Raw genomic sequence first — 16,431 nt, forward strand, 5'->3', positions numbered from 1 at the left:
ACATTTAAAAAAGGGGGCAGTAATGTACGTACGTAGTGCAAAACTTTGAGCACGTACAAAACTCTCTTACAAGAAACCCCCCTCCCCCCACCCAAAAAAAATAGAATAATCTATTTGCAATGATTTCAACAAAACGCGAAGCTGCTCGTTATAAAATCATTATGAAAAATTATAGTGTTTCGCGAGAAAATTCTATTGCTCCTTGATGTGAAGGATTTAAAAAGTTGCTTTTTTCGAAAAGAAACGATTATTTTCTACATCTCTTATTACATATGTATTATAAAACATATTCTTTATGGATAATAAAGCAATAATCAAATTCGTTTCAATTTTTTGCCATATATATATGAATGCGCATCATTGAAAATGGCTGATTATTATACAAATATGATACTTTTTATATAATTAGCGCGATATGTGTCATAGTTTATCTATGATAATTAAACCACAAGTGCAGTTTTTTCTTATGTAAATAAATTTTTTGATATACCATATATAAATGTTATATGTTATACTCTGTAGCTAAAAAGATACAAACGGAAACACTATATCGCAAACCGCTGTATATTCTAATGACAATTTGGAGAACGAAGAAACTGACGCATTTGTAAGTTTTGCATTCGCCCGTTGTAACGCAACAATAACAATTTCGCAATCTCTCAGTCTTGTTTATCGGCGAAACGCGGCGATCGCTATTGCATTTAATATAATTCCGCGATTTTAGAAACTTTATGAAATTGTAGGTTTATGTAACGTAATGAAAATCCTCGCCCGGTGAGCGCGCACATGTTTTGGTCGCTCTTGGTGCAGACGCGCCGTCTTCTTCTCGCTCTGATAAACAAAATCTAAAACTTTCTTCTCAAATGATCGATCCACATGCGCCTTTAAACACATCGCATATACGTTCTCGAGACACACAGTAGAAAAAGTATTCTGCGCACACACGGAGAATAATATGCAAATCAGATATTGAAACGATATATGTAGATTGCGATAAGAAAATCTTCGGTGTATGTTTATACGAAATGTTTTGCACAATTTTATTTTATTATCTAATCAATTATTTATAATTATACTATAAGATTTATAAGATTGCTTCCCGATAAAATCAAGTGACGCGCGATTCTGATTAACAACAAGTTCAGAAAAACTTTATTATCATGATCGCTAGTCAGTAAAAATGATGATGGCGATTTTTTCTCGATTTTTCTCTATATCATATTCACTTCCGAGTACATAGAATTACTATGCTGACTAATCGCGGTCAGCGCCCAATGCCCTCGTCTTACTTTCTTTCGCGAGTATAATCGGCTCGTGTTGTTGCTACGTTGTTGTTGCACCAGCGTAAAATTACGCGAACGGCATCGACCGTCATAATCGAAGGAATTCGCGTGTGTATAAAAGTGCCGGTTGCAATCGCGCGATTTTGAAATTGATCGAAATGAGCAAAAAGTTGCAGCGAGTAAACGCACGTGGTAAACAGCTGCCGCTGTTATATCAGAATCGGAGAGCCTTGCCTTCGTGAACTGACGCGTTTACTTTTCTATTTAATTAAATTCGATCAAATTTTGATACATCATAAACTTTCCTCGTACTCTCCTCTTCCTTGCGAATTTAAAATTAATTTTTTTCTTAAAGAGAACATCGGGATCGCTTTCCTAACTTTCTAACTTATATTGAAATACGTTTGCAAGCAACTCGTAAATTAAACATTCGCCGAAATAAAGTTGTTGAGAAATTCAACGAAGAATATAAAGTTTCATTGTCTGTTTGCGGTAAGTAAAGCTAGTTGCTCCGTTATTTAAATTATATGAGTCGACAGAAATTGGATGCTTTGTATAAATGAAAAATACAATATAAATCAATCAATGTGCAATCCTGATGCAATCAGAATAACAATGCTTATATACTGCATTAAAGTTTATTTACGAATTTGGTAAAAAATATAATATCGTGATCACATAACATTATAATTTTCCCGAACGCGCATATTCTCTCTCATAATCAATATATTTCTTTCTTTCTCCTGCTATCTCTTTTATAAAAGAAAAGATCAGCAAAATTCATTTCAATTGGCATTCTTGATAGAGAGAGTTCGGCGTTTTCTTGCATATAAATATAGAGAAAAGAAATATGATGAGATAGAAATAAAAATTATATTTCGCTGAAGAAGTCTAAACGGCCATGGCGACGACCGAGGCCGCGACACTGACAAGTGCTGTAGCGAGGCCACATGGCACTTTCTTGGACGAAGTCGAGCTCCTAGCTTGTTTCTCTTTCTCGATAATTGTTGTCTTTTCGTTGCTTACAGTATCCTGAGAAAAAGGCATAAAATATTCGTATTCATGTTCGGGAATGAGGAGGTTGTCAAATCAAATTAAAAAAAAAAATTTTTGTAAAAAATACAATAATTCTTTTTTTCGATGGCATATTTTATTACGAATGATCTTCATCAATAAAGAATTAAGAATAAAATCAAACTTACTTTAATATCAGTCAAGTTACTCGTTTCCTGTACAGAGATATAAAATGATATAGTAATTAATGTTAAAGTTATATTTAAATAATATTTATTCTTTACAAATAAATATTATCAATTATGATAATTAATAATTTAATTTAATAGCTACTCTATATATATAAACTTAGTGTTATTTATATTTGTATTTTCAATTATTATATTATCAAGTATTATTCTGCGAGAAACTAAGTTATATACGAGCGTTACAAGTTCCATCAAACAAAAACATCAATATTAAACTTGTGATATTTAACACAGTTTTTACTTAATAAACATATCATTATTTATTAATCACAATCTGTTTGCCTTACCAGTTTTTCAACAGCATCCTTATCTCTGGCAACTCGTTTCTGCGCTGGCAATTCTTGCGAGAAAATCCCGATGGGCAGATGCGAGACGATCGGAATATCGCGCCTCTTTCTATTTGTGCATCCCGCACCGTGGAAATTGCTCGCGATCGCTTTTTTAATCATGATCGGAAGTTCCTCGATCGTTACTACTTCCCGAAGAATTTCATTATTCGGTCCTTGCGCGACGAATGGTACAGATTTCTTGTTCCCGGCACAGATTTGCATCATAACTAAGAGAGTATCTTTCGAAGAAGTCTGCATCGATCCGGAAAATAATAATTAATATATATATGTGTGTGTGTGTGTGTGTGAGAATTCTGATTAATATGTATGAATAAATATGTTTCGAGCGAGATTTAGAGATAAATTTATTAATATTCAATACAAACAAGGATTACTTCGCGTTGCATAAGATCGACAGTGGCAGCTCCTTCGCTTTTCGATACGACAGCGACTAATACGTAACCATTGTGGTTTGGAACAGACTTAAGCTTTTTGATAGTATTTTCGATTAAATTAATTACAGTTGGCTTAATAGGAAACGATCTGTGCAATGAAAAATCGTTCTCGGATGTAACACGATTCCTACTCAACGATTCGAGCAGGGATTGGAAAATTGCCATTCTAATTTTGGAGAACATATCAAAAACATCCCACGTACCGTCATAATTCATTGCTGAAATTTAAAAAATAAGTTCTTTTATAATTTTGTATTTTTCTTTATAAATTAAGCCAAGATTATAAAGTTTTATCTATTGCTTAATGTTTTATATTTAGAACTATTGTTGAAATTATCGAAATTATTGTTTCGTTCAATTATTTAATTTTATCCCTTTTATACTTTCTTTTAGTTTCAAAATTATATTTATACACAATGTATTAAAAAGCTTTTAATTTTTTTATACAAATATTAACTATAATAATAAAATAATAAAACTTATGAGAAGATTTTTATTTTTATTTATTAATTTCTTTGATTGTTCTATCTTAACTCACCCTCTGTTTTAGGATCAGCTGTGATCAAAGAGGGAACAGATTTCGCTTCGTCGCTAAGATCGATGATTTGTAAAGCGTCGTTAAAGTCATGTTTGTTCTCCTGTAGTTCTAATTTTACATTGCTGTCGTTAGATACATCAAATTTATATCTAGGAATGAACGGGATGGAAAAGTTGCTACCGGAAATTGCGCCTATAATCGATGGTACCCGTAAAATTAGTAATCGAGATATAAGAAATGTAAACATTATATTATCTGAGATTTAATGTTTAAAATACAGTCTCTAAAGTATATATTTTACGGATATATATTTTTTGTGGTAATAAACTTGTTTATTATTTGATAAACAAAACTCTTAAACCTGTCGTCATTCCTCTCGCGTGTCTCGCCCAGGATAACAGTTCTCCGATATTCGAACGAAGAATATGCTCGCAATCGCAATCTTTTTCTTTGTTTTCAGAAATCAATGCACCATCCAAAGTGGTACCATTGGTCTCTATCTTGTCATTGCATCTCTAATTAACGTAGTAATTATGCATAATATACAGATATTTATGCATTCGCATAAAAAGATTTAACGACATTAATTTTGTACACATTGAATCTCCGATTCGAATTACGAAATATGAATAAGAAAATTAATATCGATAATTCAGATTTCCCACAATACAAATATTAAAATTGTAAAAATTGAATACTATAATTCTGTCAGATTCTTAAACACAATCTAAAAATGAATGTATCTTTTTGATTTGCTTGATTTGTGGATTATTATATTTTTGAAATACGAAATTCTCTGCTCTCATTAGTAATTAATAGCATTTAAATATATGTTTACAAGAAGTAGCATAAATTTTGTTCTAATTATTGTAAAATGTAGAAAAAAGTCAAATTATTTATGGTTTACTTCTTGTAATTATTTGGAAAATAGTTAATATGATTAAGAGGGTACTTGAAGAAATCCATCTATCGCGAACGGTAGTTTATTTTTGTAGTTTTCCCATGGATTTTCTTCTCCTTGTTCATTCTCTACCCTCTCGTCGATCAAAAGCAGAATGACATTTCGCGGAATAATAGTAACATTAGTGTTTTCTTCAGACGAATCAGACACGTGATTTCTCATTATCGATGCCGTGTTATTGATAAGTTTCATTCCGATTTCTCTACTCTCAGTTGTCGCTCTCTTGTCGCGTGTCTGATTATTCGCTGTTCTCTCCGTCAGTTTTGCCGGCACTTTCGCATCCGCAGCTTGCAATATTCTGTCCGTACTTGTCACCTGTGTTTTACTGTTCAACGCGGATTCGACCCTTTGATAAGTGTCCAAAGACGGTGCCATGTCCCACGTGGGCGGCATAAGCGCTGCTGGTGAAGTGTAACATAAATCATTAGTCGTGCAAGTATGTAAATACAAGTATATAATAATTTTCGTAATTTTCTGAGAAAAATACAATGAAAAGACGCGCATTACGCATTTGTATGAGTATATTTATTACGTTACTAAATTTTCTCGAAAAAAGGGAGAAAAAACATTGGGACATGCATAGAGATCTGCATAGCGATCTGAAATAATAAGTCTTGAAAAATAAAACCGAGAGTTGACTGAATAATTTGTGTAATTAATGCACTTTGTATTTTCTTAATTATACTTACAAATATGATTATTCAAACAAAGCAAAAACAACAGCAAAGATTAATATCGGGTACCTGAACGATCCATTGTGAATCCAAGAGAACACGTCATCGCCGACCATAGCACCGCAAAAATACCGAGATAAAACATGGCCTTCTATTATATGAATCAAATTAATTTAACGTTGTTAATAAGATAATTTAGCGACAATTATATAAATTCCCTTATCGCGTATGTAATTTAGAATGTACACACCACTCACCTCCGTGCAATCGATTTCTCACAAAATCTAAGAGAGCACAAAAAAGGAAAGTTAATGCGATTTTTTTGCTTTTGAATTCGTCGTTCGATCTCGGTAATTGCTATGTGAGAAGATATGTCCGTCTTGTTTTCTTTTCAAAAATACAACTAATCCACGCTGTCGCCAATCAACAAAATCGGTTGCCCGAACAACCAAACAAATTATGATTTATTAATCAAAATATCGTATAATTTTCAAATTATTTTTATTTATCACATAATTATCGCTAAATTCAGTTTTTTTAACTACTTTTTAACTAATTTTTAAATATGTATTTTGATAATTTAAATCATTGGTTTATTGCGATGAATTCAAACGAAAAGACGAAATAATCTTTATATTTTGAATACGTCATGCGCGATATTTTTGTATTAAACATTCGATATTGAGAATCTTGTGATCCCATTGTTTATGGGACAAGAATTCGTAATGAGTATAATTAACGGATCATCGTATTGTTATACTAGAGTGAGGACTATCGTCCTAAATAATAAAGTATTAGTATACGATTAGCTTACGATCATAATACGCATAAGTTGCGGTGCGACCCCCGTTTCAAGTCGATACGTGACATATTTAACTATTGAGACTTACATAGGTCAGGTGAACTACACTCAGCCGATTTATACTATTTGTTTTGCGTCATTCATTTCATATGCATCTACACGTACGAATCATTTATCTTCATCGACTAACTCCGACTTACGTATACGATGACGGTACTCTAGTAAATTGCCATTTGCGTTTGCAAGGATTTGCATATGTAAATTTTTTTACACGACATCTTATATCGTATATATCTAAAAAAAAAATGATGATTTATCAGTTTATATTTTTTATGGAAAAAGTTATTATATGTATTTTTTATGAAAAATTTTTTATTGATTACGTAATCTTATCTATGATTAAAATTAAACTCGATACACATGAGAAATATTGTAAATATTGTTAAATAGATAAAGAAAAATAAATTGTCATCAAATTTTATTTGCAAGATATGTTTGAGATGTGTATAAGAGCTTAACAAAATATCAATATATTTTCTCCCTCAGTAAATTGTATCAAAGATAGGACGGGTTAATACGAGCAAGTTCAAAGATCTTGTGGTACGTACAAGATGGATTTTTTATTTTAATGTTGATGACAAGCATGGGATATTAACATCGTCATCTCTTTAAGTCGATATCATTATCAAATTTAAATTTGTAAGAACTACTGGTAAAAAAAAAGAGTTAAAGAGATGAACACTGAAATTATTCTGACAAAGTATTGTGAAATAATTTCAGATAAAATCGATGATAACACGACAATGTTTGATAAGCGGAAGTTTCACCAGTTGTTGCTCTAAGGTATCTTGGAACTTTTAGAATGTTTTTCTTCGTTAAAACTTTCTTTATGTTGAAAACTGTATGGAGCACACGACAGCGTGCGGTCTGAATTATTAAGAAGATTATAGACCCTTGTATACTGTTGGGGATGATGTAAGAAACGATATGGCGTCGGAGGAACGTCGTGTAGCGCATGACGAAGCGGTCTGCTACCTAGTTACCAAGCCCCGATTGGTCCACGTTTGGTACCTACCCTCTTGGAAGGGGTTTCCTTCCGATAGGGTGGTGGCGGTAACAGTGAACAGGTCATAGGGGATTGGAAAAAGACGAAGAGAAACAGAGGGTATCTACGCCTCGGCGGAAGAGACTATCGTTCGCAAATAACGAAGATTTATCGCAAAACGACGACTGATGGCAGGCCGGCTAGTTAGTTTGCTTTTCTTCGTTCTTCTCGTATATCTGGCACGATTGCTGCAACGTAATCGCGAGGCGTTGAAAGCCGCGTCGTAATTTATACGAAACCAACAAGTTCTTTCCTCGTGATTTTGGATATATCGAAGCTATCAAGGTAAGACTTACGACGAAACAGATGATTTCCGGACAAAATCAAAATTTAAAAAATATTTTTAAAACATTTAAAAAATGAAATTTTAGAGTATTTCTCAGTCAACTATTTGTATTATCTATAGAACAAAAATAATTATGTGTAAATGTCTAAAGTATCGTCAAAGCATCAAAAAGCTTTCGTTAAATCTCGCAGATATTATATCGTTTCTTAGCAGAAATCTATTTAAAATATATAGAGAATATATAAAAATATAGAGAAAACCTTCGCGAGATTCTTTAGAGTGTGTTTGCGATTAAACATTGAAAAAAATGCAAATTAGCGTACGATTTTACGCGGAAGAGAAGTCACTTTTCGTATGCACTACTTTATGCATATCTAGTGGTCTTGTGACAAATGATGTACAAGTATGCGCGTTAATGCAAACACTAGCTGTGGAGTTAACGAATTGTAACAACAAACCGTTTGCTCGCAGATGATGAAAATGAAACAGCAGGGCCTTGTGGCCGATCTAATGCCCAATATAAGGGTCATGAAGATGTTTGGACATTTCGTATTCAATTATTATGACGACAATTCGTCCAAATACTTGCATAAAATATATTGCTGCGTAAGTATATCATGTATGTCGTACGTTTCCGCATATAAATGTATTCACAAAGTTTCATTCCCATTCGATCAAACTGAAATTATTGAAATATTTAATTTACAAATTCAATTGATAATCATGGAAAGTAATATTATTTTTTGTTCGCCTTCAAATATTTTTGTGATTCATCAAGAAAACATTCGGACATTACTATCCTTTCTAGGTGAATCTATTTCTATTGCTGTTGCAATTCGGTCTGTGCGCCGTGAATCTGATAATCGAGAGCGCCGATGTCGATGATCTCACGGCCAACACGATCACCCTCCTCTTCTTCACCCATAGCATCGTCAAGATCATTTACTTCGCCATAAGGAGTAAATATTTTTACAAAACGTGGGGGATATGGAATAATCCGAATACCCATCCGCTCTTCGCCGAGAGCAATGCAAGATACCACGCAATCGCTTTGAAAAAGATGAGGCTGCTCCTCTTCTTAGTCGGGGCTACTACCGTGCTCAGCGCGATAGCATGGACCATTCTTACCTTCTTTGAGCATCCGATTAGAAAAATCGTAGATCCGGTCACGAACGAGACGACGATAATCGAGGTAATGCGATTCAGACAAATTTATAGCAAATTATTTTTCAATAATAAAAATTTTTTTAACAATTTTAATGATAATATTACTTTAAGTTATTTATCATTTAATTTTATATATAATTAAAATATAAATCACATGCAGTATATAATAATTAAAATATTTTTTTCAAATATATTTCTTTATTTTCTTTTTATATGACGTTATGGTATATGACGTGTATGTTGTACGCCGTACAACATACCATAAATCATGTACAAAAGTCGAGTTTTTTTGTCTAATTTTGTTCCACATATAGTATAATAAAATTTACTTTCTCTCATATATGTAGTTACCACAATTGTTGGTCCGTTCGTTCTATCCGTTCGATGCCAGCAGAGGGATAATGCACGTGTTGATGCTCATATATCAATTCTATTGGGTGCTCTTCATGCTTATTAACGCCAATTCGTTGGATGTACTATTCTGCTCATGGCTGCTATTTGCCTGCGAACAACTGCAGCATCTGAAGCATATCATGAAACCTCTCATGGAATTGAGCGCAACTTTGGACACCGTAGTTCCTAATAGCAGTGAACTCTTCAAGGTATACCGAATTATTACAGAATTTTTATAAATTTCTTCTAGTATAATGTCTCATTTTAAACGTAATCTAGATTGATGTACAAAGTCTAAAATTAATCTTTCGAGATTCAAATTATAATCTCAATCAATATAAACCAGTATAAAATATCATTTTTCTCTCACTTCTCTCACGCATTTTGATGCATAACAGACAATTTTTATTATTTAATTATATGTATATCTATAAAGGAATATAGAAAAAATAAATTAAACAACGCAATAGTCTAAAAGATCCGTATCTAAACCGTGATTATCTTTCATCGAATTTACATGCGAACAATTCTTTTTTTGTGCATACAGGCCGGTAGCGCGGAACATCTTCGCGAATCGGAGAATACTCAGTCTCAATTACCAGCACCTCCCCAAGGCGACAGCATGCTAGATCTCGATCTTCGTAACATATACAGCAACCGGCAGGATTTCACGGCGACCTTCCGGCCGACTGCCGGGATGACTTTCAACGGCGGTGTAGGACCGAACGGGTTAACGAAGAAGCAGGAGATGCTTGTGAGAAGTGCCATCAAGTATTGGGTGGAGAGACACAAGCATATTGTCAGGTGAGTCCGTTGATGTTTCTAGATTCGTTTGACATGTCGTCAACTGTCAATCGATGTCAGAGTTTCTCGTAATGTAATTTAATGTCTTATGTATAATAAGAGGAGTAGCAGGGGATAAATCGCTTCAAGACCGTGCGAGATAAAAGATTTAGTATCGAATAGCGTGATAAGAGGTGCAAAAGTCGCCCCCGTACTCTACTTACCTACTGAAGACATATAGTTAATTCATGCGAGTCCTCTACTCTATGAGTCAACGACGGATCATTTCTTTGAAAGTCATCTGCATCTCGCGTGGACTGGTGACCCAGAATCTTGTATAAATCGCACGTCTTTCCGGCATGTATAAAGTATTTAGTATATAGAGGCATCATATTGACCCCATAAAGACGTGCTAACTACCCCCTCAATTATTAAAAAGCGCATGCAACAAAGTTACTAAACGTGTCGCGATTAAATCGTAAATATTTTAATATGTGCATAAGCAATACATAAATATTTTTCAAAATATATATTTACATTAAATATTTCATATTTGAACGTATTAATTTTACGCTAATCTGATATCACCCTAATGAAGTCAAAATTTTATAATTTTCATCGGAGAATAGAAGAGTAATAAAAAAATAATTTTTAATACAAAAATATTAAAAGATTATATATATATATTTTTTTTAACATATTAATGTAATTATTACGATAAAAGATTTACTCTTTTCAAGCTTTATAAAACTTTCAATATTTATTTCGGTAATTTCATGTATTAACAACACGTATGATATTTTAACAACACGTACATATGCAAAATATTACCTACGCAAATGATAAAGTTTATCAAATATGAGAATGTTCGCAAGGCAGTTGCATTTCAATATACAGTTAAATCTCGTCAAAGTTAATTGATAAATCGTGACATTCAACACGCATGAAAGCCACTCGTTAAATTTTGCAATTTTAAAATCGAATAGAGCGGTCTCTTTAATTAAACAAAAAATCAATATTAAATTAGAAACATCGAAGCTGCACGTTTCTTAAGCATAAATAAAACGCAAGTTCAAATAGCAGTCTATTTTTAATGTTTTATATACGGTGTCTGATAACTGTGATAATGTCGAGTCGTCTCATACCACAATTTTACCAAAACAAAACCCTTACATTTTTCTTTTAAAGTAATATCGTACTTTGTGTAAAATTCCGTGTATACGAAATACACGATCGGTGTAATGCAAAATTCCTCCTCGAGAAGCGACGCGAACGGATGTCGTGTTCCTGTGGGTTCGCGGGGGTGCCGGAGCCACTCGTCGGTTGGCGCAAGGGATGCGCTTGTTCCCACGGTGGTGAAGTATTTATTTCTAAGAAAGCGCGATATTGACCGCAACGGGGGTCGTGTGTTCTATAGACTATGGGTTTCTCACGGGAGGGAGGGGGGGGGGGAATATTCGTGTTCGCCTCTCACGTTCACGTGTGTACGTGAATGCTCACACGTGGCTCACGTGCGCCACGCGCGATGTGATGACAGATTTTTGTCCACAAAAGCTGCGACCTTTCAGATAACGTTTCGCGCCCGTTTTATTGTATCGAGTGTCGGACAAATCATTCTACCCTCGTATGACAGCGGGATTTAAATTTATCGATATAGATAAATTATATTATTTTTTTTTTTAACGCATCCTCGTTGATAAATTAATCTCGATTGACATAATTTCGATACTCTAAATAACGAAGTTAGTGTCCCTCACACGTGCCTCAATTATCACGTGACAGAGTTCGTCTTTAATAAATTTCCTCTCTATTTTTCTATTTTAATATCAATTCTTTTATTATCAATAAGATTAACATAATTTTAAGAAAGGAAGTGACAAATCAATTTCAAAATCGTTATAAAAATTAATATTCGAACAATAGAGATTATTATTCAAATTATTATTCAGACAATAGAGATTTGTGTCATCATCTTCGCATATCGGAAATAAAAGATATTGACCGCAACGAAATTGTCCTATAGATTAAACTAACGATAAGTGATCTGAGAAAATAAAACATTGTTCTACTATGCATAGCATTGAATATTTATATAATTTAGAATTTCAAGAATTTCAGAGGTTTTCACGCAAATAATAATTTTAAAAAATGTTGAACGTACTTGCGTACGTTTTACAGATTTGTCTTTTCACGATAGCGATGACCTCAGCATGACACGATATAGACTATCGCATTTTCTTCAAGGTGTTTCGACGTATCGATCATTCACTTACAGGGAACAGCGTTAACTTGGCGAACGGTCAATGAAATAGGATATAATATCGTGGTGAAACGCGAAAGACATTTGTTCATCATTGTTCAACTTAGTTCTAATCACTTAGTTTAGTATGAAAATCAAGGGTGGCGTGCCTATGGATGAAAGAGAACGGACATTATGAATAAATCTTTAATAAGCCGTTTGTTAACCGCTGTTAATGACAGCATGAATCATTCGTAAATATCATCCGTTTAATAATGGATTAATTAGCGTCTAATGATAATAATCATTATTTTACACATAGATTGGTCACCGCAGTCGGAGACGCGTATGGTTTCGCGCTTCTACTTCACATGCTGACGACGACCATTACTTTGACGTTACTCGCCTATCAAGCGACAAAGGTGAGCATCGTTCGGTCATATTCTTTTTCAAGGTCCTCAACAAATTACTTATCGATCGTATAAATTAGTAAAGCAAGTAATACAAAGTCGATGAGGTTAATGCGAACTCGAAAATATCAGAATATATAAGAATTAAGAATTCATACTAATACGTTTGAGTTTTAAATGCTACAGGTGAACGGTATAAATGTTTACGCGGCCTCCACAATCGGCTATATACTCTACACGTTTGGCCAAGTCTTCTTGTTTTGCATATTTGGAAATCGTTTGATAGAAGAGGTATGTAAATAAAGAGATTTAAAATTTAAGAATAAAATTATATATACTTTGAAAAAAAAAAAAAAAAAAAAAAATATATATATATATATAAATTACAGGATAAAACGTAAAAAAAGAATTATATTTTTTAACACATAATTTATTAAAGAAATATATTGCTAAGAATCTAGAATTAATTTCAATCTCCAAGTAATTAAAATCTTTGCGCAGAGCACTTCGGTGATGGAAGCGGCTTATTCTTGCCACTGGTACGATGGATCGGAGGAAGCTAAGACCTTCGTGCAGATCGTGTGTCAACAGTGTCAGAAAGCTATGTCAATATCAGGAGCAAAATTCTTCACGGTGTCTCTAGATCTCTTCGCTTCGGTAAGATTAAAAATTTATATCTGTTAATTATTTTTTTCGTTTTTCGTTTATTCCCTTTTATCGAAATTAGAACAAAACGTTTCTTCGAATCTTACAATTCTTCGATACAATTCTACAGGTATTGGGAGCCGTAGTAACCTATTTCATGGTGTTGGTGCAATTGAAGTGAACAATTGGATTTGTGCGTTCCAGATGCGGACGCAGTATCTCGTATTGCGCGCGGCTGTGCAAAATTATATTTTTTAAGATATTTACAAGGGATCAAATGTGGAGTATTCATATTCAAAAAGATTTCCGCGGGAAGAGTTCTGCGTTTTTACGGGCACACATATAGTGAAATATTAAGGAAAAAATTTTAAGAAAAATTACACAAAAAATTATTTAATATCATATAGAAGCAATAAAACATAAATATCCTTTTTTATCATTAGCCAAGTCAATGAAAAAATGAACAATTTTTCCGTTAAAATGTAAATTTTCACGCATAGCTCTCTATATTTTCTTCTCTGCATTTATCGTCCATTTAAGTACAATAATGAAAAGGATAACAGTAACATAAGCATTTGTCGCGATTCATTTTCGTCTCATGTACAATTAATTTGACGCAAGTTTCAATGCTGACGGGGAAGATATACGCTAATATTGTTTAAGATGTACTGTGACAGCTCGTATCGATATATCGATAATAGAATCGATAATGGAATGATTGTGAAAGATATAATAATAAATATAAAAGAGTTATAGTTTTTATTTAGCATTATTATGTTCTCGAGCATAATATATTTTAAAAATTGCGTCTGAAAGCGACATGAAAGGGACATGTACATTAACAAAATAGTGAATAATGTGTAAATAGAATAATTATATTTAGTAATAAGGCAGTAATCCGCTAAGCTAAATCGTAATAGTAATATTAAAATTTAGCAATGGCGCACGCTTTATCGTATGTATGCAAGAAGAAGTGACGTTTGTCTTGATAAATTTAAATGCACGTCAATTTTTTTACTAATTATATTTCTTGCATTCAATATTAAAAATTAGATTACGTAAAAATATATATTACTATCTATATGAATAGCTAGACAAATTATTTATGTAAATGTTTTTTTTTATTATCTTGCAAATTTTACAGCTTGATTAATTCTTACATAAATTTTCTTTGCTTTTATTTGCTTTCTATCTCTTTCTAGAATATTTCTTAGCAATGATTAGATTTCAGATACATTTTAGGCTTTCTAGAACAGAAAATGCATTTTGACACATAATACGATTGATTAATCTCCATATTTATTGTCACTTAACCCTCCGAGGGAATAAGCATTAAACAGCCCATCGATTTTATTTCTTATCACACATCTACTAGAAGATTAAAATAAGAATTCGATTCGCCGATCAATGAGATAGCAACGAATACGTTAGCCGCGAATCAAATAAAAATCTTTGTCGCCTTGTAAGAGCGAAAAAAGGATTAATCTTGTGTTTATCTCGATAATTATAATTTATAATTATATTTATAATTATATTATATTATAATTATATTATATTTATAATTATATTATATTATAATTATATTATATTTATAATTATATTATATAATTATATTAATAATTATATTTATAATTTTAACTTATAATTTATCTAGATGAGATAAATTAGGAAAGCGGCGATACACAATTGATGTGATACGTCAATTATTAAATATGGTACAATTATCAAATGATATTTAGGGATACTTGGGGATCTAATAAATATATATAAATATATAGATATGGAAAGTAAGATATATGATATATATATTTTCATTATATATACGTAACATTACACGTGTGGATGAATAAACGTATACCTAATGTACCTCGCTTTTTATATTTCATAATAATAATAATAATATATTGTATCTTGATGTTTCAAGTATAAGATAATATTTCGTCTAAGATGTCTAAGAGGATGTTCGCACCGTGCATGGCTGCTCATTCTGATCGTTATTCTATAAATATAAATATATACCTTTCATCGATGCGCGGATATCGTTTTACGAGACGATGCAAGATATTTTTATGTCCTTTGTCGGGGATACAGCAAGAAATCCACTGTATATTGTTGAGAGAAGGAGAATAACGTAATATATTCTAAAGAAAAAAAACACGAATAGGCGAAGGCGTGTCTGACGATATCCGACCTCGATCTACTTTGATAACTTACCGTGTAATTAACGTGTATGTATATTATATCGTGTAATCAAGTTTAACTGACGATAGTCACAATATTATCAAATAATTTTTTCTCTGTGTGTAAAGCTATATATGTACTATATTTATTTAATAAAATCTTGATATATAAACGTTCATAATGAATTTCTTGGAGGAGAATTCAAATTCTTACATGCGGTCGAGAAAGTTTAGAAAATTACGTTTCCATCGTAATAGTCTTATTGCAAAATATCGTCTTTCATGTTGAACCACAGCACCTGGTAAAAATTCGTTACGCAAGTGCTGCTCCGTTATAAAACGCATTCGTAGAAAATAATAGTTATAGAAGGAAATATATATTCGTTACGTTATAGTAACATCGCCAAACACTTGTCTCAGAAAATTCAATAAATTAATGAGAACCGCGACTTTCTCCTTATTCGATTCGATTGTTGCTTTGGAAGAACACAATTCTTCTTCCGACAGATAGAACGTAACCATCTGTTATAAACATTATTTACGACGGGATAAAGTATAATTGTGCAAGAAATGCACGCGCAAGAGTTAACATGAAAATAAGATCATAGAGATAAAAATGATTCGTATCGCGTCACTCTTATTTATGATATTACTAAGAAAACGCTTTAGGAAATATAAATAAAGAGAATTAATCTTTCTTCTTCAAAACAATCTTCTATATACATCGTGTTTTCTTACTATAAAAAATTACTGTAAAAAATTCGATGCGAGATATCGAGATAAACACTTGACGTAAATAAAACAAGACACACGCGGCTGCGCGCTCTCTCTCTCTTTGACCCCCCGTTCTGCGGTTTTCCAATATTAATAAAATATCGACGTAAAAGTGCGCGGAGATGTTATATATATATCTCGGGAC

The 16,431-nt window shown here is 32.7% G+C and overlaps 2 protein-coding genes across 2 annotated transcripts; one reads left to right on the plus strand and one right to left on the minus strand.

Moving 5' to 3' along the window:
* Positions 1–1,921: 1,921 nt before the first annotated feature.
* Positions 1,922–5,984, minus strand: LOC138935099 (uncharacterized). Its single transcript, XM_070299470.1, has 8 exons — positions 5,572–5,984; positions 4,820–5,229; positions 4,229–4,382; positions 3,868–4,059; positions 3,270–3,547; positions 2,833–3,126; positions 2,486–2,512; positions 1,922–2,315 (listed from the first exon to the last, which is right to left on the minus strand). Exons 1-8 carry the CDS (start codon positions 5,645–5,647, stop codon positions 2,175–2,177), a joined length of 1,572 nt encoding a protein of 523 aa, XP_070155571.1. The 5' UTR covers positions 5,648–5,984; the 3' UTR covers positions 1,922–2,174.
* Positions 5,985–7,114: 1,130 nt separating this feature from the next.
* Orco (odorant receptor co-receptor) lies at positions 7,115–15,694 on the plus strand. Its single transcript, XM_070299468.1, has 9 exons — positions 7,115–7,694; positions 8,167–8,301; positions 8,504–8,887; positions 9,210–9,464; positions 9,803–10,059; positions 12,600–12,699; positions 12,874–12,978; positions 13,189–13,344; positions 13,463–15,694. The coding sequence occupies exons 2-9, from the start codon at positions 8,167–8,169 to the stop codon at positions 13,511–13,513; spliced, it is 1,443 nt and encodes a 480-aa protein (XP_070155569.1). The 5' UTR covers positions 7,115–7,694; the 3' UTR covers positions 13,514–15,694.
* The last annotated feature ends 737 nt before the right edge of the window (positions 15,695–16,431 follow it).

The sequence above is a fragment of the Polyergus mexicanus genome, unplaced genomic scaffold (genome assembly GCF_030449975.1).
Source record: "Polyergus mexicanus isolate NDT 795.1 unplaced genomic scaffold, iyPolMexi1.0 SCAF_7, whole genome shotgun sequence".
NCBI classification, from domain to species: domain Eukaryota; kingdom Metazoa; phylum Arthropoda; class Insecta; order Hymenoptera; family Formicidae; genus Polyergus; species Polyergus mexicanus.

Excerpts from the sequence above, each read along its gene's own strand:
- LOC138935099 (XM_070299470.1), bottom strand. The coding sequence starts at position 5,647 with ATGTTTTATCTCGGTATTTTTGCGGTGCTATGGTCGGCGATGACGTGT. Across the intron at positions 4,383-4,819 it reads CGATAGATGGATTTCTTCAA|AGATGCAATGACAAGATAGA; the intron begins GTACCCTCTTAA and ends TACGTTAATTAG. Across the intron at positions 2,513-2,832 it reads AGGATGCTGTTGAAAAACTG|GAAACGAGTAACTTGACTGA; the intron begins GTAAGGCAAACA and ends ATCTCTGTACAG.
- Orco (XM_070299468.1), top strand. The coding sequence starts at position 8,167 with ATGATGAAAATGAAACAGCAGGGCCTTGTGGCCGATCTAATGCCCAAT. Across the intron at positions 8,302-8,503 it reads TGCATAAAATATATTGCTGC|GTGAATCTATTTCTATTGCT; the intron begins GTAAGTATATCA and ends TATCCTTTCTAG. Across the intron at positions 13,345-13,462 it reads CTCTAGATCTCTTCGCTTCG|GTATTGGGAGCCGTAGTAAC; the intron begins GTAAGATTAAAA and ends ACAATTCTACAG.